Source organism: Rhincodon typus, unplaced genomic scaffold, assembly GCF_021869965.1.
Source record: "Rhincodon typus isolate 14 unplaced genomic scaffold, sRhiTyp1.1 hic_rhity00002490, whole genome shotgun sequence".
In the NCBI taxonomy this organism is placed as follows: Eukaryota; Metazoa; Chordata; class Chondrichthyes; order Orectolobiformes; family Rhincodontidae; genus Rhincodon; species Rhincodon typus.
Genome location: NW_025968128.1, coordinates 1,813 through 24,635, shown reverse-complemented (window position 1 = coordinate 24,635; position 22,823 = coordinate 1,813). Strand labels below are relative to the sequence as shown.

Below are 22,823 nucleotides of genomic sequence, written 5' to 3'. Positions count from 1 at the left end.
ACTCCTGAATTCTTCTCTAATTCCCGAATTTCTTTGAATTCCTTGCAGTTTTGTTCCTCTACCTCTTTCCCACCAGTTGGTGTTCTGTAGACTACAACTGAACGAGCAAGATTGTACCTTTTCCTCACCTCCAGCTGAATGGGTTCTGTCCTACACTGCTTTAGAAAATCTTTCTACAGCACTGTTCTTAGTCAATAGTCTACCTCCTCTCCCTTTCCTTCCTTTTCCTATTGTTCTTGAATGCCTTGAATTGAAGAATATTTAATACTCGGCCTTGCCTTCTTTGAGTCCGGCCTCTGTTAAACAGCAACGTATTTCCACAATCGGGCAATCTGTGCGTTTGATTCAGCAATCTTTTTTGCCATATTCTGTGCATCCACATACATGTGCAGTAACTCTAAGTTAGATTTTGTCACTTTCTACCTTAGTCTGATCTCATCTAATAATATACTGTTTCATACTCGTGCTACTTGCCTTTTCCAGTATTCTGTAGACCTTGTTATTCCACTTTGGTACCCCCTGACTCCCATGCTCCAACCAAGTTAAACTTTCCCCAATAATACTAACAAATCGTACACTTAAGGAAACTTGCCCTGGTTCTGTTTAGGTGCAACCAGTTCAACCTTTATAGCACCCATCTGCCACAAGCACTGGTCCCAGGAATTTAAAACCCTGCCTCCCGTATAATCTTTCCAGCACTGCTTTCATCTGCTTAACCCTTCTATTTCTATAGCCATTTATGTGTACTGAGCGAAGTCCAGAAATGATCACTTGGAGATACTCACTCACTCCTTGCTATGCAGCTTCCTAAATTTGGACTTCAGGATGACACCACTCTTTCTGCCGAAATCATTCATATCAATGTGGACCATGACTGGCTATTCACCCACCCTCCCTCTTCAGAGTGTCATCTTTGACTTTGTCATCATTGAGGTAACATAGTATCCTGTATTCACATCTGCAACTGCAGAAGCTTTTGCTTGTTTTCCATTCCTTAATCTTTCCATGCCCTTCCCTGTACGTTTGAACCAAATGTGGTGCCATGGACTTCGCTTTGGTTACGTTCCTAGGTGAACCCTCACTCTCATCAGTATTCAAATTTCAGTACAGGTTGGAGAGTGAGATGCTGTCATAGAACTCTGGCACAACTGCCTTTTCTTCCTCGACAGCTTGGTGATCACTTATTCCCTCTCTCCGAATACACTTAATCTGTGGAATGACTACATCTTCTAATGTGCTACTCTCAAAGCCTTCCACGTTATGGATGATCAAATCATCTGTTTTTAGTGCCATTGGTTGAGTGGTAGTCTGGTTGTATATCCCACTGGGAAAATTCCCTGCTTTTCAAGAAATGGCATTGAATCATTTATGTCTGCCTGCTAGGAAAGAGTGATCTGCTTTGATGTCTCATCTGACGGTGCCCATAATCCCTATTTTCTGATTCCTTTCTAACCAACCTGTGTTTCTCAATAGTTTAACATTTGTTTAGCAATGTTGTGCTTAAATCTGTCATGTAATATTTTACCGCCAGGAAGAATGCCATTGTATATCATTCCATTTGACCATGATTAAAATCTACTATTGTAGTCGATTGTTGAGTAGAGTAACTTAAAATTCGACTACGTATGCTTCTGGTGATTTAAACCTGTGAGTTCCACTCTTAATTTTATGGTAGTGAATCAAAGTTCCTAAACTAATTCAATTTTCCCTCTTCGCCTAGTTTGCAGTCCATGCAGGATGATTTGGTCATTGCTACTAATGATGGGATACTTCACCTTATTCACTGGGATGGCTTGACAAATGGAAGGAAAGCCATTAATCTTTGTTCAGTCCCATTTTCTGTAGACCTGCAGTCTTCAAGAGGTAAGGTCTTCATACTTGGTCAATGTGCTGAAATTCAGCTTAGCTTGAGTAAATAAACTTGTACAATAATATAAATATGAATGAATAATACAAAAATCATAGGGCCCTTCAAGACCACTCTGCCATGCAGCATACCTGTAGGTTATTTTCTGCCTCAGTTCTATTTCCCATGTACCCTTTGTAGCCCTTATTAAAATGAGACACAAAATCTGTATCACACTTCTCAAGATACTTCTTTTTTAAAAATTCATTCACGGGATGAGGGCGTCGCTGGTTAGACAGCATGTATTGCCCATCCCTAATTGCCCAGAGGGCAGTTAAGAGTCAACCACATTGCTGTGGGTTCGGAGTCACATATAGGCCAGACTAGGTAAGGATGGCAGCTTCCTTCCCTAAAGGACGTTAGTGAACTGGATGGGTTTTTCCAACAATCAATAATGGATTCACGGTCGTTTTAGACTGTTATTCCAGATATTTATTGAATTCAAATTCCACCATCTGCCATGGCGAAATTTGAAGCTGGGTCCCCAGAACATTATCTGGGTCTCTGGATTAACAGTCCAGTGATAATACCACAGGCCGTTCATATACCCATCCAGATGCCTTTTAAGTATTGTAATTGTACCAGCCTGCACTACTTCCTTTGGCAGTATGTTCCATACAAGCACCATCCTCTCTTTAAAAAGTTGCCCCTTAGGTCCCTTTTAAATCTTCCCTTCTCACAGTAAACCTATGCCCTCTAGTTTTGGACTCTGCTACCCTGGGGAAAAGACCTTGGCTATTCACCCTATCTATGCCGCTCGTGATTTTATAAACTTCTTTAAGGTCACCCCTCAGCCTCCAATACACTCTAAGGAAAATAACCTCAGCCTATGCAGCCTTTCCCTATAGCCATCTCCCTATCTTCTCTGAACCTTTTCAAGTTTCGCAATATCCTCTTTATAGCAGGGAGACCAGAATTGGACACGGTATTCCAGAAGTGGCCTAACCAATGTCCTGTACAGTTGCAACATGACCTCCCAACTCCTGTACTCAGTGCACTGACCAATAAAAGCGAGCATACTAAACATCACCTTCGCTATCCTGTCTACCTGTGACTCCGCTTTCAAGGAACTATGAAGCTGCATTTCAAGGTCTCTTTGTTCAGCAGCATTCCCCAGGACTTTACCATTAAATGTGTAAGTGCTGCTCTGATTTTCCTTTCTGAAATGCAGCGCCTCACATTTATCTAACTTAATCTTCATCTGCCATTCCTCTGCCCTCTGCCCGTTGTACTCTTACATAACCTTCTTGGCTGTCCACTACACCACCAATTTTGGTGTCATCTGCAGGCTTACTAACCATGCCTTCTATGCTCCCGTCCAAATCATTAATATAGATGACAGAAAGCAGTGGACCCAGCACTGCTGCTTGTTGCACACCACTGTTCACAGACCTCCAGTCTGAAAAGCAACCCTCCTCCACCATCCTCTGCCTCAGCACTATGTATTTAAAACCTTGCTCACCTTAACCGTGTTTCGGTCAAGCTAATTATATCAAACTCATTTCCCTATTTGTGCTGCTAGTTCTCCTCTTACGAATACTTTGTACATTTAGGTGAAGAGTGTTGGTAACTTGGACCTTTTTTCATTGCACTGTACCCTTTAATCTCTACCCCTTCCTTTTCCATTTTGCTAATCTTTACCCAGCCTGCTTTAAAAATTTGGGTCAATTTTGCTAATACATAAAACGTGCTTTTATTTAGAAGATTAGTAAGGTATATCTTGTTATTTTCCATAAACAAAGCTTAAGAAAAATCAGTATTCTTACTGAAAATAGTCCACCATTCATTTTTAAAATTTAAAATAAATAAGTTAATAGTTTGAAACAATGCAGTAAAGTGGTATTTATTTATTTCCTTTTTTTTAAATAGCATTTCTAATTGCACTGTTTCTATAGCCGGTATGAGTTTTTATTTACGAAACTAAAACAAAACAAAAAACTAGGGATGCTACTTTACTGCATTGTTTCAAACTATTAACTTATTTATTTTAAATTTTAAAATGAATGGTGGACTATTTTCAGTAAGAATACTGATTTTTCTTAAGCTTTGTTTATGGAAAATAACAAGATATACCTTACTAATCTTCTAAATAAAAGCACGTTTTATGTATTAGCAAAATTGACCCAAATTTTTAAAGGGATGCTGGAGATCTGAAACAAACAAAATCAAAGCTTACTTTTGAAACTTTGTAGATCTGGCAGCATTTGTGGAGAGAAAGCAAAGTTAATGTTTTGAATCCAATGACCTTTCTTCAGAACTAGAACCAGCTTGGAAAGAGTGGTATTAATATTGATGATGTGGATGGAGGGGCAAAATGAATGAGTGGATAGATAGAGATGGAGCCCAAATGGAGAGAAGAAAGAGGGTAGGCAAACAAAGAGATTGTTGATAGTGAGCCACTGGTGAAGAGACGAAGCAGCCTGCTTGATCGGCAGCACACCATAAACATCCACTCCCCCCTCCACTGATGCTCAGTAGCAGCAATGTGTACTATCTACAAGATGCACTGCAGAAATTCACCAAAGATCCTTAGACGACTCCTTCCGAACCCATGACCACTTCTATCTAGAAGCAACAGATATATGGGAATACAACTCTTGAGAGTTCCCTCCAAGCCACTCCCATCCTGACTTGGAAACATATTGTTGTTTCTTCACTTTCAGTGGGTCAAAATCCTATAATTCCCCTCCTAACATTTTTATGGGTCAGCATGTGGATTGCAGTGGTTAAGAAGGCAACTCACGATCACCTCAAGGACAACTAGGGATGGGCAACGAATGCTGACCCATGCCCCACAAATATGTTTTAAAAAATCTAGGTAGGTAATAATGAGGTTTGTGAATAGTTGAAAATGTGTTGACTGTGCTTCCTTGTTTATTATGTACCCTCACAACCCCAAGTCCTGTCATGAAATGGGTTGCTTCACTGAACGTAAGGTCATTAGTTGAAGCATATTGCCAATTCCTGATTTGAGAAGCTGGTTGTGATCTACCTTCTTGACGACTAAGTTGAAAATGAACCAGATTGCTGTAAGGTGTAGAGTCACACAAGTCAGACTAAGTGAGAACAGCTGATTTGTGTCCCTAAAGGACTTCAGTAAATTGGTTGGATTTTTTGTAACCATTCTGGTAATTTCATGATCACAGTATAGCATCTCATTCCAGGTTTATTTAATGAACTAAATTTACATTCCCAAAATGCCATAGTGGGATTTGAAATTTTCTGAATCTTTAATCCAGGCCCTTGTGTTATTAGACCAGGAACAATAACTCTTTTTTTCCTAGCAGTTCTCAGTTACAATATCTCAGGCATGCTATCATCCAACTAGATATTCAATGCAAAAGAATGCAGACAATACAAAATCCACATAGGTGAGGGATGTAATGCCAGAGAAAAGCATCCTCCTTAAAGTTCCAAAATTTGTTACATCTCTAGACAATTCAACTTCTCCAATCTCACTTCATTTCTACTGTATGGGTTTACCAGAAATTTTAAACCTTAACTTGTGATATTCCACTATGCTCTGCTATTCTCCTAACTGAACAGTGCTGCCTACTTTAAATAAAATACTGAATCTAGGATGAGCAAGTTAGTCTACTTGCCCTTATTTATTGCTTTTAAAATAGTCATCTCAAAGGAAAACTGATGGAACCTTTCCTCATTTAGCATCCCTTAAAAGAGAACCTTACTAAGCAAAAGCATGCTAAATGAAAGTCATTTCCTATTTTTTAAAAAAGTCATAAAAGTGGGTTAAATTCCTAACCCACATTTATTGTGATAACCTATTAAATACCTGGAAACTAACTAGCCCAAAATATTGTTTTGTTGCCATACTACTCTTTCCACTGTTCCCCATCTTGCGGCACGGGGGAGGCATGTGGCAGGAGTGACCAGCTCATGAGGGGAAAACAGCGAAGGAACGAGGTGGTCAAGAAAGGCAGCGAGTGAATTGGCGGTGTGTTTATGAACTATAATGGACTGAACATATGCACTTGCAACTCACTTGGTGCATTTGCAGTAACTGCATAAAATCAATAATGGTGGCGGTGCTATTCTCGTATATTTGTTATTACAGACTGCACTAAAACAAAAAACCTCTTGCACTTTCAACAGGATATATCTGTAGTTCAAGTTTTCACTTTATTAGTATTGGCTGTTCCAACACATTAATGAAAATATTTTGAAGTGCCTGAATTTGCCCAAATGCAAACATTAAGCAAGTATGGCCTCCAGAACACATCCACTTGCCAAATCCTTTTACAGAACTTGTTCATGCTATTTTCACTGTGCTGCCCAAAAGATTTCAGCACACTGCCAGGACCTAAAGCACAGACGTTCAAGATTGTTTTATGATAAGTCCAGATATTGTCATTTAAACAAAGATTTTCTAATTTCTGTTGCATTCACAGACAATTGATTGTACATTGCACACCTTCATGTGGAAATTTAATATTCTTTAAATTTAGGCTTATTTGTATATGCATAATGCAGCACTAATCAGCTTGCAATTGGTCCTACACATGAACAATTCTTAGTTAATTCAAAATGTATAGTGTACAGTAGAATCAGTTAGCTGTTCGATTCTTGAAAATTCTGGTATGAATTGTACAGAGTGCTATGGTATTTGTTTTTTTGGCTGACAGGTCCTTCATTAGATTTTGAATCTGTACATATCCAAGATATGGAATATGGTGTGACCCTTGATGGTTTTGCCGTGGTTTTTGATGATGGCCGGATCGGTTTCATTACTCCTGTGTCCAGTAAACTTACAGCTGAGGTAATTGTATTTTAGTTGTAACATGTTATTCACACAGTGTAATAAATTTGAAAGCTTTTTGCGTGTGTTAATTAATATTTCAGCTGATTATTTGAGGCTTTGGAAACAAAATTTGAGATTTTGAAACATAGAGCCAAGTTTTTTTTTTCTTTTTGTTATGATCAAATGTATCATGAAATAATGCAGCCTTGCTCTTTGTCAGTGTTCCCCAAATGAGAAAATGGACACTCTGCTGCTAAATTTCCAGTTTTGCTATGTGACCAAAGTTGGGTGGTGACTGAGGAGTTATCGAATGGGTTAACGCGCGCACTCTGTATTAAGCAATGGTGTCTGCTTTAACACCTCTCATTTACGACATTACTGAAAGAAGTACTCCTTATGTAAGAAATGTAGGTGCAGCACCACGTTCCTGTTCAAATCCCTGAAAAAAAGTGGAGGCTGGTAACCACAGTTTTTTTTCAGTTAAAGTGTAATTTTGGGCATGAATGCCATTAGCTTCAACACTTTATTAAATGTGTCTTTTTTTCTTAAATGTGCAAATGATGGTGTGTTTTTTTTAAGCCTTCATATATCATCTTCGTATCCCTATGCTTGAAATTATTTTGCTCAACCTCAAAGTTGATCACATTGGCTTCAGTGACATCGCTGGCCTGTAAACAAGTTGCCACTGAGCTTAATATTTTGGTTAACAACGCCAATAGATTGCAGTTGGCAGTAGAAAAAGTAATGCTGTGGTTACATAGATAGTGGAAGGTTCTCTTCGGAGAGAGAAAATTAAAGCTTATTGTTAGGCAATAGAGCTTTGTATTGAATCTAATAACATACTTCTACGTAGGTGACATCTAGTTAAAGTCATATGGAAAAATGGCTTTACATGATCACAGTTGTAGATGGTTTTCATGGAAGTGTTTATAGAACAGCACACTGGTAACTGAAGCTAAAATTAAAAACAAAGATTTAAAGTTTAAAGTGCTTTGGTGTGACATAGAACAGGAGGTGGGGTGGGGTTCTGGATAACATCATTAATGATATCTGGATATATGAAAGACCGGTCCCTGATGATTAGCAGTACACACACTTAATTCTCTTGACTTCCTGTTTATTACCTGATTTTATGGTGTCACAATTCAGGAACACTTCTGTGGCCTTGAAGTCTAAAGTGTAGCAGTAACAACTAGTACTTTTAACAGATGACATTAAAACCTGTTGTTCTTGCCCCCTACCATGACTGAAACTGATTCAAATGGTCCAACTCTCCCTCCTGTGTCCTTTTTACAACAAACCTGTCCTATATCCTGTAATCATGAGGCTGACTGTTCAGTTGACATTTTATTTTCATGTGTACATCTATGTGACTGTTGTTGCTCTTAATGAATTGCACTTTTTCTTTTGGACAAATGAGAATGTTGTCCAAAAATCTAAAATATAATGGAAATTGTCAGATTGAGCAAGTATCCTCCAGAAACAGGCTGATGATTTCAAAGCTGGTTTATGTATTTTATGATTGGAGATTGTAATTGTCCAACCCTAGTGAGAATGCTAGAGGGTTTTGTAAAAAGCTGTTGTGAACAGAGACGCTGTGACATATATTGTATTTGTAAAATTATAATCTATTTTTTCAGAACCTGCATGGTGTGTGGGCACAAGAAGTAACCGATGGAACTTGTGTGGCTGTAAACAACAAGTACAAATTAATGGCCTTTGGGTGTGCAAAGTAAGTGGACTTCATCTTGTTTCACGAAGTTTAAACTTTAATGTCAATAAGGTTTTATAGAATTAAGATATTTTCAAAATTGTGAAAGAATTTCAAAGATCAACTGTTAAAGATTGTACTAGTTGACAAAATTGGTCACAGTAATTAACTTGGTGTGATATGATATACCCAAACTAGCCAGAGGCATTTCATAAAGACCCATATGAAATACATAGTCCCTCTCTATAATTTCCACTGTCGACTTGTATTCAGTTTGTAAATCTATGTTTGTTAAATGTGCAGATGATGCCAAGCTAAAAGGGTTAGTGAACTGATTGTTGATTTCAGAAATTGTAAGCATATGTTGGCATATATATAATAGAAGAAAAATGTTAAGTTTTATGCTAGTGTATAATAAATACAACACAATAAAGAAAATGGCTGATGCAAAAGCTGTTTAAATAGTTTGAAATTAATTTGGAAGAAATGTTGACAGTGGAAGCTAATTTAATTCCCTGAGCTAGTTCTGACATTCAGTCAGATCATGATCTGTCCCTCAACTGCATTTACTTGCTTTAATTCACCACCTCTTGATATATTTAACTAAAAATCTTATCAATCTCAGTCTTGATTACCCCCACATCCACCACTTTTGAGGATGGAGTTCCAGAGTTACATTAGTCTTTCTACAAAAAGGTATCGCTGCTTTCATTTCCATTAGTCTATGATTTTAAAGACTATACTCTTGTTTCAGATTTCCCCATTAGAGGAAATAGTTTTGTCTACTAAATGGAAGGTGTCTCATGTCCATCATGTCCCAACCAATAGGCTAATCTGTGTTACAAGGTTAGATCCAATTCTATGTCCCCTCAAATTTTTAAGGATGTCTATTTGCAAGTGGTCTCTAAAGCCTTGTGAAAATCCACATGGACAACATTTATATGCACATTATGATGAAACAAACTCTCAAAATTCTATTAAATTAGTCAAATGTGACCTAACTTAACATTCATGTTGACTCTTTAGTCAGTGCATACTTATCCAGATGCTCAGTGACATCTGTAACAACTGGATGGTGCAATCAACATGTTTAACCAATATGTTTTTTAATTCACTTGTGGGAAGAGGGCATTGCTTGTTGTTGCTACCTTGAGTCACTGCAGTTCCTGTGCTGTAGGTAGACCCATAATGCTGTTGGGTAGGGAGTTACATAAATATAAAATAAACCAACAAAATCTAGAACTATATAGTTAAAATAATGGTGTGAAAATCAGTCACAAAACTCTATAGTTTTTTTTAGTCATCAGAATATTGTTAATTTCTGATCACCAAGGCATAAAGGAGCCATTCTCTAAGCTCATTTTGGTCTTCCCAGAGAGTGAGCCTAAGAAATTGTTCATGGAAAAACAAGAAATGGCAGAGATTTTGATATTTTGTGTCTGTGGTCACAGCAGAAGAAAACGTCTCCAAGCTAATTGAAAATCAAGAGGTGATAGGGAGGGATGAACTATGAAAAGTCATCACTAGAGAAAAGGTACTAGGAAAACTATTGGACCTAAAGTCTGGCAAGCCCTAGGACTGATGGGTCTTCTAGGATCTCAAAAGGTGACTCGGATATTGGATGTATTGGTTATAATCTTCCAAAATTGCTTAGATTCTGGAAGAGTGCAATGGATTAGAAAACAGCAAATGTTAACAACTTATTTATTCTAGAAAGAAAGGACGCTACAGGACAAGTAGCCAGACATCCATCACAGGGAAAGTGCTAGAATCCATTGCTATAGAAGTTATAGTTGAATACTTAGAAAATCGCAATATGGCTTAGTGAAAGTGAAGTCATGTTTAAGTGACCCATCAGAACTTTTTGACTCAGTAATGCTCATAGTAGGTTGAAGAAAATAGTGGATGTGATGCATTTGGATTTCCAAAAGATATTTGATAAGATATCACATCAAAGCAATCTGCACAGAATAACAACACATTATGCATGAATAAATGATGAGTTAGCTAACTGGAAATAGTGGGGCAAATGTTTTTTAAACTATAGTTATAGTTAAACTATAACCAGAACTATGGAATGCCAGAAGGATTTATGTGGGGTCCTCAACGATTTACAATCTAATTTGCCAATGACTCCAATTTAGTGAGGAAAGCAAGTTGTCAAGCAGAGAGTGCTTGTCCTCTAAGAGATTATAGATACGTTAAAATGAGTGGGCAACAATTAAACAGATGGATTATAAATCAGAATGTCTGTTTTGGCAAGAAGAATAGAGAAGCAGTCTTCTAAAGTGTAGAAAGATTGCAGGACTCTGGTGCAGTGGACTCTGGATGTCCTGGTACATGAATCTCAAAATGTTAGTACGCAGATATAACAAGTGTTTAGGAAGGTGAATTGAATGTTGTCATTTATTGCAAGGGTGAATGAAAATAAGAGTAAAGTTTTACTGCAGCGGTACAGGGCACCAATGAAACTACAGCGGGAGTGCTCGCTGTACAATTTTAGACTCTTCTTCCTTTGAAAAGTTTACTTAAAATATAATAACTCAAAAAGCAGTCCCAAGAAAGTGCATTTGAGTTATACCGGGGATGAAAGGCTTATCTTATGAAGTGAAGCTGAACAGGGGACATTGGACTACATTGGAGTTTAGAAGTATGAAAGGTGATCGGATTTGAAATATAAGATGTTGAAGGAACTAGATAGGGTGAGCTACCAGGAGCATATATCCTCTTGCATTTTGTAAAGAACAAGAGGTCTCTAAGACCCAGATGAAAATTTCTTTTCGTTGAGGTTCTTTAGAACATGAAATTCTCTTCCCCAAAAGATAGTGGAGGTTGAGTTTTAAATGTATCCAACTCTAAGTTAGATTCCTGATCCCACAAAGAACTCTGGTTAATAGGGACAAATAAAAAGTGAAATTGAAACCACAACCAGATCAGCCATGATCTTTTTGAATGCTGGAGAAGGTTCGGCAGCCAAATGGCCATTTTCTGTTTCCATGTTCCTGGGAAGCCATTCTAGAAGTAATGCAGGAAAGAATAATATGATTGATTCCCATTGTCAATGGTCTGAGTTATGAAGAATGATGGGATCTTGGGTGTTTAGTCTTGAAGGAAGAAACTATATATATCCATATATTTGATAAGTAGTGGTATGGAAAGGTAAATCTGGCATCTTTCTTCGAAGTAACTGAGAACTGGGCAAAGAGGCCTGGGTTCAAACTCATTAAAAGCAAATTTAGAATGGATATCCAGAAGTTCTTCAGAAAGTTAAAACCTCCAGAGAAAGAAATGGAGGGGAAAACCCGTGGAATTATTTAAGAAATAATTGGAAACTGCCACAGGCGGGAGTTGAACATCTATCTTGCCATCCTTGTTAATAATTATCTCTCATCCTGGTCATTCTCAAGTTTGCTGATCAATGCCTTGTCCTGTCTTTAATGATCTTAACAACCCTTATGTTGATGAATGAAGAATTTATGCAAGTATTTATATATAAATGTTTCCAGAACTGCTATTAACTGATTATTTTTCCATTCTGCCAGTGGTTCAGTTTTAGTTTACACAATGGATACAACTACAGGAGTTATGCAGCTGTCCCACAAGTTGGAATTAACTCCTAAACATTACCCTGGTAGGTTTACGATTTCATGACTCTGTGTAGTTATTCAATCCTCGTTGAAAGCTTTCAAATTATAACCAGTCAATTTTGAAAAGTATTCACAACATTGATAACTGTGCTACCACTTATGCTCCCTCCATACCACCCTCATCTCACTCCCTCTGTCCCCCTGCTCTGTCACTCCCCTCCATCCGCTCCCTCCCTCTTGTCCCCTCTATTCCACCCTGTCTCCCATTTTATGTGGTTGTCTGTCTCTTTCCCCCTCTCTTGTCCCCCGCCTTGCCTGCTCGTGACACCCTTGTCCACTCGCTCTCTGACTTTGTTTCTTTCAGTACCTGATTTGACCCTTAATTCCCCCAGTCCACTTTGCTCTTTTGTCTCAGTCATTGTGCTTTAACTTCCCAACCCTTCGATCTAACCTACGGGATTCACAGTTGTTTGCTCAGTTTATTTAGGTCCCAAATACCCGGTTTCCCAGACTGCATTGTTACCAGGTTGCACTTTCAGCAACTGGCCTTGCAAAATATTTTAAATCCCTAACTGTATGGGCGAGTCTCATGGCAGATGGCATTGAGTGATCAATTATGTAACAAAATGGCCCATTGTTATGATACAAAGGGGCCCCAAAGAAACCGAATTAAAAGTGGCTAGAAAATTTCCAGCTTGCCATGTTGGTGCTTCAACCCAGAGAGAAATATAGTACCAGCAAGTGTAGTATATGCCTGTTTTTTAATTCTGCAAAACAAGAGTTTTACTAGAGCAAGATGTCAGTACTCATTCAGATTCTTCTTTACAAACAGATATTTGGAACAAGACTGGGGCGGTGAAACTAATCAGATGGTCACCTGATTGTAGTGTTGCTATGGTAACATGGGCTTGTGGAGGCTTATCCTTGTGGAGTGTTTTTGGTGCTCATCTATTTTGCACACTGGGTGGAGATTTTGCGTGAGTGTTCCATTCAGAAATTCTAATTCTGCAGGACTTTTGCATGCATCTTTATGTAAATGGAGACTTTTTAAATTTCTTTTATATGTTTCAGGCTTGTATGAGTTGATTTGAGTTATGGCTGGAGTTAAAATAAAAATTTTGAGTATGTACATTATCACATGTACTTCCGATTATGTAAAGGTCAAACTGAATTTTCCAGCCTGATTTTTGAAACCAAATGATTACTCCTGTAATATATTTTAAAACTGAAAAATGCACATTAATTGTTTACTGTGGTGTATTGTGTACTCTGATATTTTCGTTCAGTGATCATTGTGGAAATAGCCAGGCAGCAAGGGTATCCTTAAAGATTTTTAAAGGGATGGGTTGGAAGAAAGATTTTTTGTTTGGAAAATTTCAATGATATTTCAAAAAATGTCATCGTTCACAGTTGCGTATTCCTTGAAAGCTTCTCTAGCAAAGGTCTTTTTTGTTTTATTTGCAGGCTGATGTTGGTAAAAATTTATTTTTCTTTCCTACAGCTAATTCGTTAAGACATTAATTTTATCTAATTATGTAAGAGGCACATAACTGTCTTTTTCTTGAAGCAAAATTGCCCTGTGACTTGGTGTTCTTTGTATTGTCTAGGTAGCTTTTCAAATTTCACCAAAGCACCATCTGAAGAGTTACGAACCCTAATTATTTGATTTTGGGAGGCAATATTTTCGTAATACTGAATCCAAAGTCCATTCATCCAATTACAGATTCTTTAAATATGGACAATGGAATAGAATTGCTATGCTTTGCTGTTGATGATTAAGATTATTCATCACAATTAATTATTTCATTCCGTTGGGTTTATTTTAAGGCATTATTCTGATGGCACCAAAAAGGAACCTATGAAAATCAGCTCTATGGTGAGTCAGCTTCCAAGCAGTAGTGGTGGAAAACCGCAATTGTATTGCAGTTTCTAATGTGATGAATATTAAGTAGAAGTACAGTTGTGTAGAAAATTCACATCTTCATTTATGTGAAATAGGTTAATCAACTTGCTGCAATTAAACAAGAATAAGTGAGAGGGTACTCAGGTTGCCTAGTTCCACCCAGTTATGATGACCCAAACGGTATTACAATAATGTAGTTAATATGTGCCTTGTTGATGCTTTATAACTACAAAGCTGAAAAAGAAGAGCTTCCATCTCATTAAGGAGGCTTCAGACCAATCTGCATCCAACCACTTGTTCTGACAACTCTGCCCATGCTTGCCATCTGTGAAAAGTTCCGCCACAGCAACAAAGATAATCCACAACGTTCCAAAGAAAGTCAACAATATTAAAAATAAAACAACCAACCGGTTATTTTTTTAAAAAAAAAGTTAGTTCGCTGTACCTCCCATTGTTAACAGATCCTTAAAATCCTAGGATTTAGAATGCATTTTCACCAAAAACTAATCAGTTCTTCCTTGGCTATACCCTATGCATGCACCACGCTTCTTTAAAATCTGTCCTTTGTTATGAAATGTGTTTTTTACAAATGGAGTAACGAACAAGGGCAATGGTATTACTTCTTCACAACTTGAGTGACAGAATAACTAAGTTGCATTCAAAGATAATGTCCCAGTGGTATGCATTTGTAGTGAATGAATTTTTAAATGATGGTTCCTTACATCATACCCAATCTCAGCCACTACAAGGAGAGTGACAAAACTGAAAGGCATATTGATCTATGTTACAGTTTGTAGCTGGTATCAGCAATTTTGATTTTGTTATCATCCTTTTGGAGGGAATATCTAGCCAATGGTTTGAACAAAACAAAAAAAAAATCCAGTTCCTTTTATATTTGATGTCTAAAATAACTTTGTAGTTATTTAGCGCCTTTATAATTTGTTGAAGTTGCTCCTTATTTACAGAGTTGGGGTGCTGAAGGCTATCACCTTTGGGCGATTTCTGGTGATAGTACTCAAGTGGGAAGTGACCTGGAAAACACAAACGTAGTACAACAAGCAGAAATTCTGCAATTCCAATTCATCAAAAGCGCTTTAACAGTTAATCCCTGCATGGTAGGTTGCAACCTAAACCTTAAATCCTAACAATGTTTTTATTTACCAATTGCAGACTAATAATTTCACATTTATTCTTCAACCTTCTGTTTGATCTCCATTAGCAAGTAATTTGGGATTACAGGTGCTGAACTGTTCATGGTTTTAAACATTTGTTTTGTAGGCTCATTTGCAGGATGTTTAATATTGCTATTGAAGCCATCTAATATGGATTAGCTTGCAGACTGGGGGCTAGTTGTTTAAAAAAATTTGGTTTTCTTTTGCATAAACCATATTATCAGCACCATATTAAAACAAATGTTTTCAATTGTTACGTTATCCTGGTGTGAATTGTGAAATTTTTTGTCTTTGATTTCCAACATTCAATTTTTGCATTTTTCTGTTGAGAAATTGAAAGTTATTTGTTCAATCCACACTTTACTTAAGAGGGAGCTGGGGGTGCAGGTACATAATTCTTTGAAATTGCATTACATATAGACAGGGTGGTTAAAAAGACGTTTGGCTCATTTGCCTTCATTGCTCAGTCTTTTTGAGTGTAGGAGTTGAAAAGTCATGTTGAGGTTTTACAGGATATTGGTGAGGCCTCATCTGGAATACTGTGTCCAGTTCTGGTCACCCAGTTATAGGAAGGATATTATCAATCTGGAGAGGATTGAGAAAAGATTTACCAGGATGTTGCCAAGTATGGAAGGTTTGAGTTATAAAGAAAGGTGAGATAAGCTGGGACTTTTTTCCCACTGGAGCATAGGAGGTTGAGAGGCGACCTGATAGAAATTTATCAAATAATGAGATGTATAGGTAGAGTTAATGGTAGTTCCCTTTTCTGTCGGATAGGGGATCTCAAGATTAGGGGCCACTCTTTTAAGGTGAGAGGAGAGAGATTTAAAAAAGACATGAGGCAAACTTTTTACATAGAGGGTGGTTCGCATGTGGAAAGAATTTCCTGAAGAAGTGGTGGATGTGGGTACAATTACAAAGTCCAAAAGACATTTGGATAAGTGCATGAGTAGGAAAGGTTTGGAGGGCTGTGGGCCAGGAGCCGGCAGGTGGGACTAGTTTAGTTTGGAATTATGTTTAGCATGGCTAGACCAAAGGGTCTGTTTCTGTGCTGTGTGACTTTGACTCTATAATGTTGAAAGCATTTTGTAAAATAAAATGCTTGCTTCCTTTTCTGTATGCACGAGTGGTGCTTTGAGTCTACACTTTCTATTTTGTAAGCCTAATGTTTGAATGGTGGTTCTGCATAAAATGTTCAGCCTGCACTTGTAATTGTAGCTGATTTTCTGCCATAATTGTTCCTTTCACTACCTCATTGTTCCAATTTATTCATATTATGTAATGAGTTTTTACATATTTGTTGTATTTCTGGGCAAGTAGAAAAATGCCATCATATAGAAAATGTATTAATTCTTTAAGGACAGTAATTAATGTACAAGTAAAAATGAAATATTGAAAATCTGAAATAAAAACAAAATAGTGGAGAACAAAACCATTCATAAAGAGAAAAGGTTCAGAAGCAGGGTTTTAAAAAAACCCTCCTTTTTAGGCAATGAGTCACATTTTCTTTTTAGTAAGAGATGCAAGTGAAGTGAATGGAGTCTTTTGACATGTGGGCCATGGGAGGCATATTGATGCTTTACCCAAGTCAGAAAACATCAACATTTAATGAGATTTAGAGTTTACCACTCCCTCCTCCCTCTCGCCTGGAGAGTTTTGATGATCTCTGGTTTCCATTCCAAGAAAAATCACCTGATGAGATTGAAACCTTTCTTTTCTGTTTAAAAGCACCCATTGTACTTGCATTTACATAATTTTCCAAATTTTTGTAATAAAATGTTTAGTCGTGAGTGTTGCTTTCATTATTTTGCCATGTTAATAAACTTGCAAAGATGATGTCATGCCAAGAGCTGGATTCTTGCCTGCATGTCAATTTCACGAAGCTTTACACTGATTCTTTTACTGCTGTTCACCTAATTAGAATTATTTCTGTTGCTATCAATACGTATACCTACTTGTAAGAGCCATAAACCTCCTTCCCCTCTCTGTATTTGCATATATAAAGTTAAAGATTTGTTACCCTTCAGGTTATAATTTGTTTAATGCTAACTGTTAGGATCTTGAGGAAATATACATTTCAGTTTTTATCTGTTGTAGTTCTCTTCCTAAAATATTTCTATATTTGAAAATGTTAATTTGACTTCACTTTTTTAAAAAAATCTGTCCTGAAGACTGAAATTTCACTTTTGCTGAAGGATCTGAAGTGCTCATGTAGGTTAGGAAAAGTATTTTAATACATTTGGAAAAACTTTGCCGAATGGAGAGTTAAGACATTAAACAATTGTTACAATCTTCTTTCCACCAGAATAACCAGGAACAAGTACTTCTCCAAGGAGAAGATCGACTGTATTTGAACTGTGGTGACGCGTTGCAAAATCAAAATTCAAGTACCGCAGCAGCAAATTCAGGCCATCAGCCAGTCAGGGAAAAGAATCCTCTGTATAATGATATTCTAGTTCCTCAGGGTTTAAGCACTTTATTAGGACACAGGCACTGGCATGTTGTACAGGTGATGGTTTGTACTTTTACACAGCTACTTGTATTTCTTTTACTTGTTAATAGCACTACAAGATTTATTATTCAAGAGAATCTGTCAGTTGTATGTTTTAGTGTTACTACACCTAAGTACTACATTTTTAAAAAAAAAACTAGGAACCAGTGCAGATAAATGATTGAACGCACTAAAAGGTTTTGCCATTTAAAAATACTCAACAGCTAGTTGATAGTTTAGTCAATACTAGCTCTGAATTGTGAGTCTGTAAAATGTGATGTGATTGTTGTAATTGTGCTTCTGTTGTAAAGTACCAATTGAAGTTGAACCCATCAGACAGTTTTGACCAGAAGTACACTAGATTCATTCTCATTAGCACAATTTTTGCATTTTGCTGGCTTTAATCTAGGAAAAGCTTTACAATTTATGCAGCACACAAATTTGAACATCTGTTGTAATACAAAACATTTGACAGCAACTCTCTCTCAATTTAGCCTGTTCTCTGTTATGAGTACCTTTCATAATAGTGTTTTTACTAAGTTCAGGCAGATGTGCCACACAATGGTCTTCATATCTTATTTATCCTTAGAATAGGAGCTCATTTTCTTTGTATCTCTATTCCAGGCATAGTGGTGTCCCAGCAACGCATTGACTCCTCCTGATTGTCGGGGAGATGATAAATAGGAGTAGGCCATTCAACTCCTCAAACCTGCCTCGCCATTCAAAAAGATCATGGCTGACGTGCCCCAGGCTTGAATTGTTCTTTTGTTCCAGCTCATCATAGCTCTCATCTCACCATATTTCAAAAATCTTTCTACAATCTCTTGGTCAAGCCTCCACAACCCTCTGGTATAGAGAATTCCAAACATTCACTACCCTCTGGAAAAACACATTTTTTTTTTGCAGAACAGTTTTAAGAGTGCCCCCTTATTCAGTAGCCATGTCCCCTAGTTCAAGATTTCTCCACATGGAATCATTTTCTCAACATCTACCTTGTCAAGCCCCTCAGAATCTTGTATGCTTCAATAAGATCACCCCTATTCTTCTAAGCTGTAATGGATAAGGGTCTAACCTCTTTGGTAAGCCAACCCTTTCATCGCAAGTAACTTCCTTTTGAACTCCCTTGAATGCAAGAGCGTTCATTCTTGTATATGGGGACTAAATCTGGGCACAGTATTCCAGGTGCAGCCTCACCTGAACCCTGTGCAGTTGTAACAAGACTTCACTACTTTTAAAAGTCTACCCCCCAAGCAGTGAAGGAAATGTTCTATTTATTTTCTTAATTACTTAATGCATTTGCATGCTAACCTTTTGGGGTCCGTGCACAGGAGTATCCAGATCTTTGTGTTGAATTTATTTTTGGAATCTTTCTCTGTTTAAATAATCTGCCTTTTGATTCTTCCTAGCAAAGTGCATGAATACTTACTTTCCTACATTAAATTCTATCTGACAAGTTTATGCCTACTCACTCAACCTATTCATGGCCCGTTGCAGATTCCCAATGTCCTCATCACAACATAACCTACCACCCGTTTTTCTGTTGTCAGCGAATTTAGATGCCAACTTGGGAGCTGTGAGGAAAAAAAAACAAATTTTGTTTTACCCGGCAGTCTTGATAAACAGACAAAAGTTACATACTTCAAATACTGCAATCTACCATGATGTCCGAGTACTTATACTTTATTTAAAGCATAAGTATGTGTGTACCCCTGCATAACATTTCTATTACTGTGTATTTTTAGATTGATTTTAGGAGGTGTTTTGATGTTTTTTACATAGATTTTTTTGAGGGATGTGATGACTCGAAGCTTTGCTTGGTCAGGGTTTACTACAGCTATGTGTACCTCTTGACTATCCGGAATATTTGACCAGCCCACTCCTGGTCCCATAGGTGTCAGTTAATAAAATGTTTCCTGTAGTACTAAATGCAGTTAATTGTCAATTCTACTTTTAAACATCAAAGATTAAGTAACTTATTTGTTTCTGCCTGTAGATCCATAGTACCTATCTAGAAAGTAACTGGCCAATAAAGGTGAGTTTTTTTTATCCCAGTAAGTAAATTGTGAAATCAAAAAACATCAAATGAACTGGTGAGATTTCATTCATAATTTATTATTTCTTCAGTTTGCGGCAATAGACCAGCTGGGTCAGTGTGTTGCAGTAGCAGGCAGATATGGAATTGCACACTATGCTTTGTTTACGAGGAAATGGAAGCTTTTTGGAAATATTACCCAGGTAGGCAGTGGACTTAATTGGAATATTGGAATATTAGAATTACTGTTCAGTTATGTTAATGCTTTTGTTTTTCATCTTTTCGTTTTTCTTCCCTCCCACACAAGTGTTAAATGCATGTTGAAATATAGATTTACAGGTATCCTAATATTTCAACCAGTGGCTGTTTTTCATAAGAGGAGTCTGTCTTTTCGTTGTCAGCTGGCAGTTTGACCATTGTTACAGTTCAATTGAGTCCAAACTTGTCTCTGCCTGACATATGCCTGCCTACAGGAGCAAAGATCTTGGCAGACTTAAACTCATTAATTCAGCAGCGGTGAGGGCCAACTAAGAATGAGTAATTTAGCACAGTTTGGGATCAAACCTGAAATATTAATCCCTGACTGTTCTGATCCCAGTACTGATCGGTCATCCAATGTTATCACAGATTTGATGTATCTATTTTAAAATGTTTTGGAAATTTTGTGTGTTCATTGAGGCAAGGAATGTTTTCTTAGGTTTTCTTGCTTTATCATTCACGTCTAATGAAGTGCTAGAACTCTTCACTCACCACAATTTATTCTCCAATCCTAGTAGATGGCACCTGACTGCAATGAAATATTGCTTTTCCATTTTCAAATTTAAATAACTCCACAGAGACCGGTATCCCATCATCAAGTCACCCTTTATATACATGTAGAGAGTCCTTGACACTGATCCAGCTCCCTCAGAGCCAGGTCTTCCTCCTGTTCTTATATTGTCAGGCCAGGATCCCTGATTAAACCAGATTAACAGTGCCAAATTAGAGAACTCATATTCTGAGATCCACCTTGCTGACTTCATTACAATCACAACATCACTCCCCTTCTGAGTCTGAGGACTCTGGCCGGTTTTTTCCTCTTTTGTAGCTCCTCCTGGGCTGTTTCAGCACCAGGTCAGGTTCCAACAACTCTGCCTCTGATATGGATGGTGTGTAACGCACAGTAGGTGCCTCTTGCTCGTGGAGTATCTCGGAAGAAGTTCCATCTCTTCAGATGGCAAAGGTGTCAAGGTAGCGACATCCCCTGTGTCCATCTCAGATTCCAAGGTATCTTCAACACTTGATGGAGAGGGAAAACCCACAGTTCCGGAACAGTTGGAAAGGCTGTCTAGGATCAGAGTATGTTTTGCTCTCGCATCATTTGTGTGTTTGCAGTTTTCATCTGGTTCACTTGCTTATTCAAGACCGTGGCACCTACCTGAACTTTATACGTCACTGGATCTGACCTCGTGTCAACCATGCCTTTTACCCATAATGGTGAATATTCCAAGATGTGTACTCTCCTGGATATTGGCCTATGCATTCTCTTACTCAGTTTAGGTCTAGTGGGACTCTTTAGCTGTCTCTAGACCACATTCCGGCAGCAACTACGATGGCTTGCCGTCCAAGATCCTGAAGAAAATTTTAAACGTTTGGCCAAGGCTTGGCTTTGTTTTGGGGTTTTGCTGTGGGTTGACTTAGAGTCCCTCTGCTCAGGATGTGTCCTGAGTTAGGCTATGCAATTGCCTTCACTCAAGTGGTGTTTCCCAAGCTCGGTCGGTCTGGCAAGGATCTTCGATTCCCTGCAACTCCTATTCGATTTGATTTATTATCGTGACATGTACCTAGGTACAGTGAAAAGTTCTGCATGCAAAACAGGCAGAGATCATAGGGTGATTGAGCAGAGTGTAGAATACAAAGTTACATCTGCAAAGAAGGTGCACAGAAAGCAAAATCAACATTACGTTTGAAATTTGAAAGGTCCATTCAGAAGTCTAATAACAGCAGGGAAGAAGTTATTCTTGAACTTGTTGGTATGTGTATTTAAGCTTTTGTATCTCCTGCCTGACTGAAGAGGTTAAAAGAGATTGTGACCAAGGTGGGAGGGGTCTTTGTTGGCTGCCGTTCCGTTGCAATGAGAAGGTAGATGCTCCACTCGCTGCATTTTCCAATGATAAAGCCAGTTTTAGTGCCAGTTTGAAATCCAGTTGGACTTCAGATAGAGGTGCTTTTGCATGGTTACATCATTAATCCCACATACCAAACGGTCTCTAGCATCTCATTAAGAGTTAAACCAAAGTCAATTACCTCTTCCAGTCATCTTAACCTGGTCAAAAATCCTGATACGGATTCCCTTACTTGAACTGCCAACTAAAACTGATGGCGCCTCTGAATTAGAGGAGGCTTGGGATCGTAATATTTCTTAACTAAATCATCAACTCTTGAAAGGTTTTAGTATCTGGTGCATCAGGGAAAGTTAGAGTTCCAATAGCAGCAAAAGCTATCAGGCAAATTAGTCATTTCCTTTCATCTGCCCCAATGTCATTTGCCCAGAAAAAAATAATGTAATCTTTCCACATAGTGGACCCAGTCTTTGATGGCAAGATCGAACGAGTCAAGCTTCCCAAATAACAGCATGATGCCAGAAATGCTTACCACAACTCAAAGACAACTGTTTCGAGCACATTTCTTCAGGAACATGCTTTTCTTTCATTGCTACAGAAATAACACCACAGAGACCGGTATCCCATCACCAATTCACCCTTTATTTACACATGGGAAGTCTTTGACACTGATCCAGCTGCCTCAGAGCCAACTCTCGGCATGAACAGAATATCTGACACTGTTGTAGAACAGAGTGACCTAGGGGTGCAGGGCATGATTCTTTGAAGTTTGCATCACATATAGATAGGATGGTTAAGAAGATGTTTAGCATGCTTGCCTTCATTGCTCCTACCTTTTGAGTATAGGAGTTGGGAAGTCACATTGAGGTTGTACAGGATTTTGGTGAGGCCTCATCTGGAGTAGTTTGTCCATTCTGTTCTCCCTGTTATAGGATATTATTAAACTGGAGAGGCCTCAGAAGAGAATTAATAGGATGTTGCTGAGACTGCAGGGTTTTCATTATCACTTGATAGGCTGGGACATTTTGCACCAGAGCATAGGCGGTCGAGAGGTGACCATGTTGAGGGGTATAAATAAGGCACGTGGCAGGTGACTTTTCCTTAGTGTAGAGGACTTCGAGGCTCAGGGGCATATTTTTAAGGTGAGAGGAGAAAGATTT

General features: G+C 38.1%; 1 protein-coding gene across 1 annotated transcript; it reads left to right on the top strand.

Moving 5' to 3' along the window:
* Positions 1–1,720: 1,720 nt before the first annotated feature.
* On the top strand, positions 1,721–19,764 carry LOC125481526 (guanine nucleotide exchange factor subunit RIC1-like; the record flags this gene model as incomplete). The annotated part of the gene is made up of 10 exons (XM_048593207.1): positions 1,721–1,863; positions 6,550–6,683; positions 8,306–8,397; positions 11,919–12,007; positions 12,796–12,940; positions 13,791–13,839; positions 14,832–14,981; positions 17,344–17,547; positions 19,523–19,561; positions 19,654–19,764. Coding segments are annotated over 10 exons (1,156 nt in total), but the record flags the coding sequence as incomplete, so codon positions are not given.
* Positions 19,765–22,823: the final 3,059 nt, after the last annotated feature.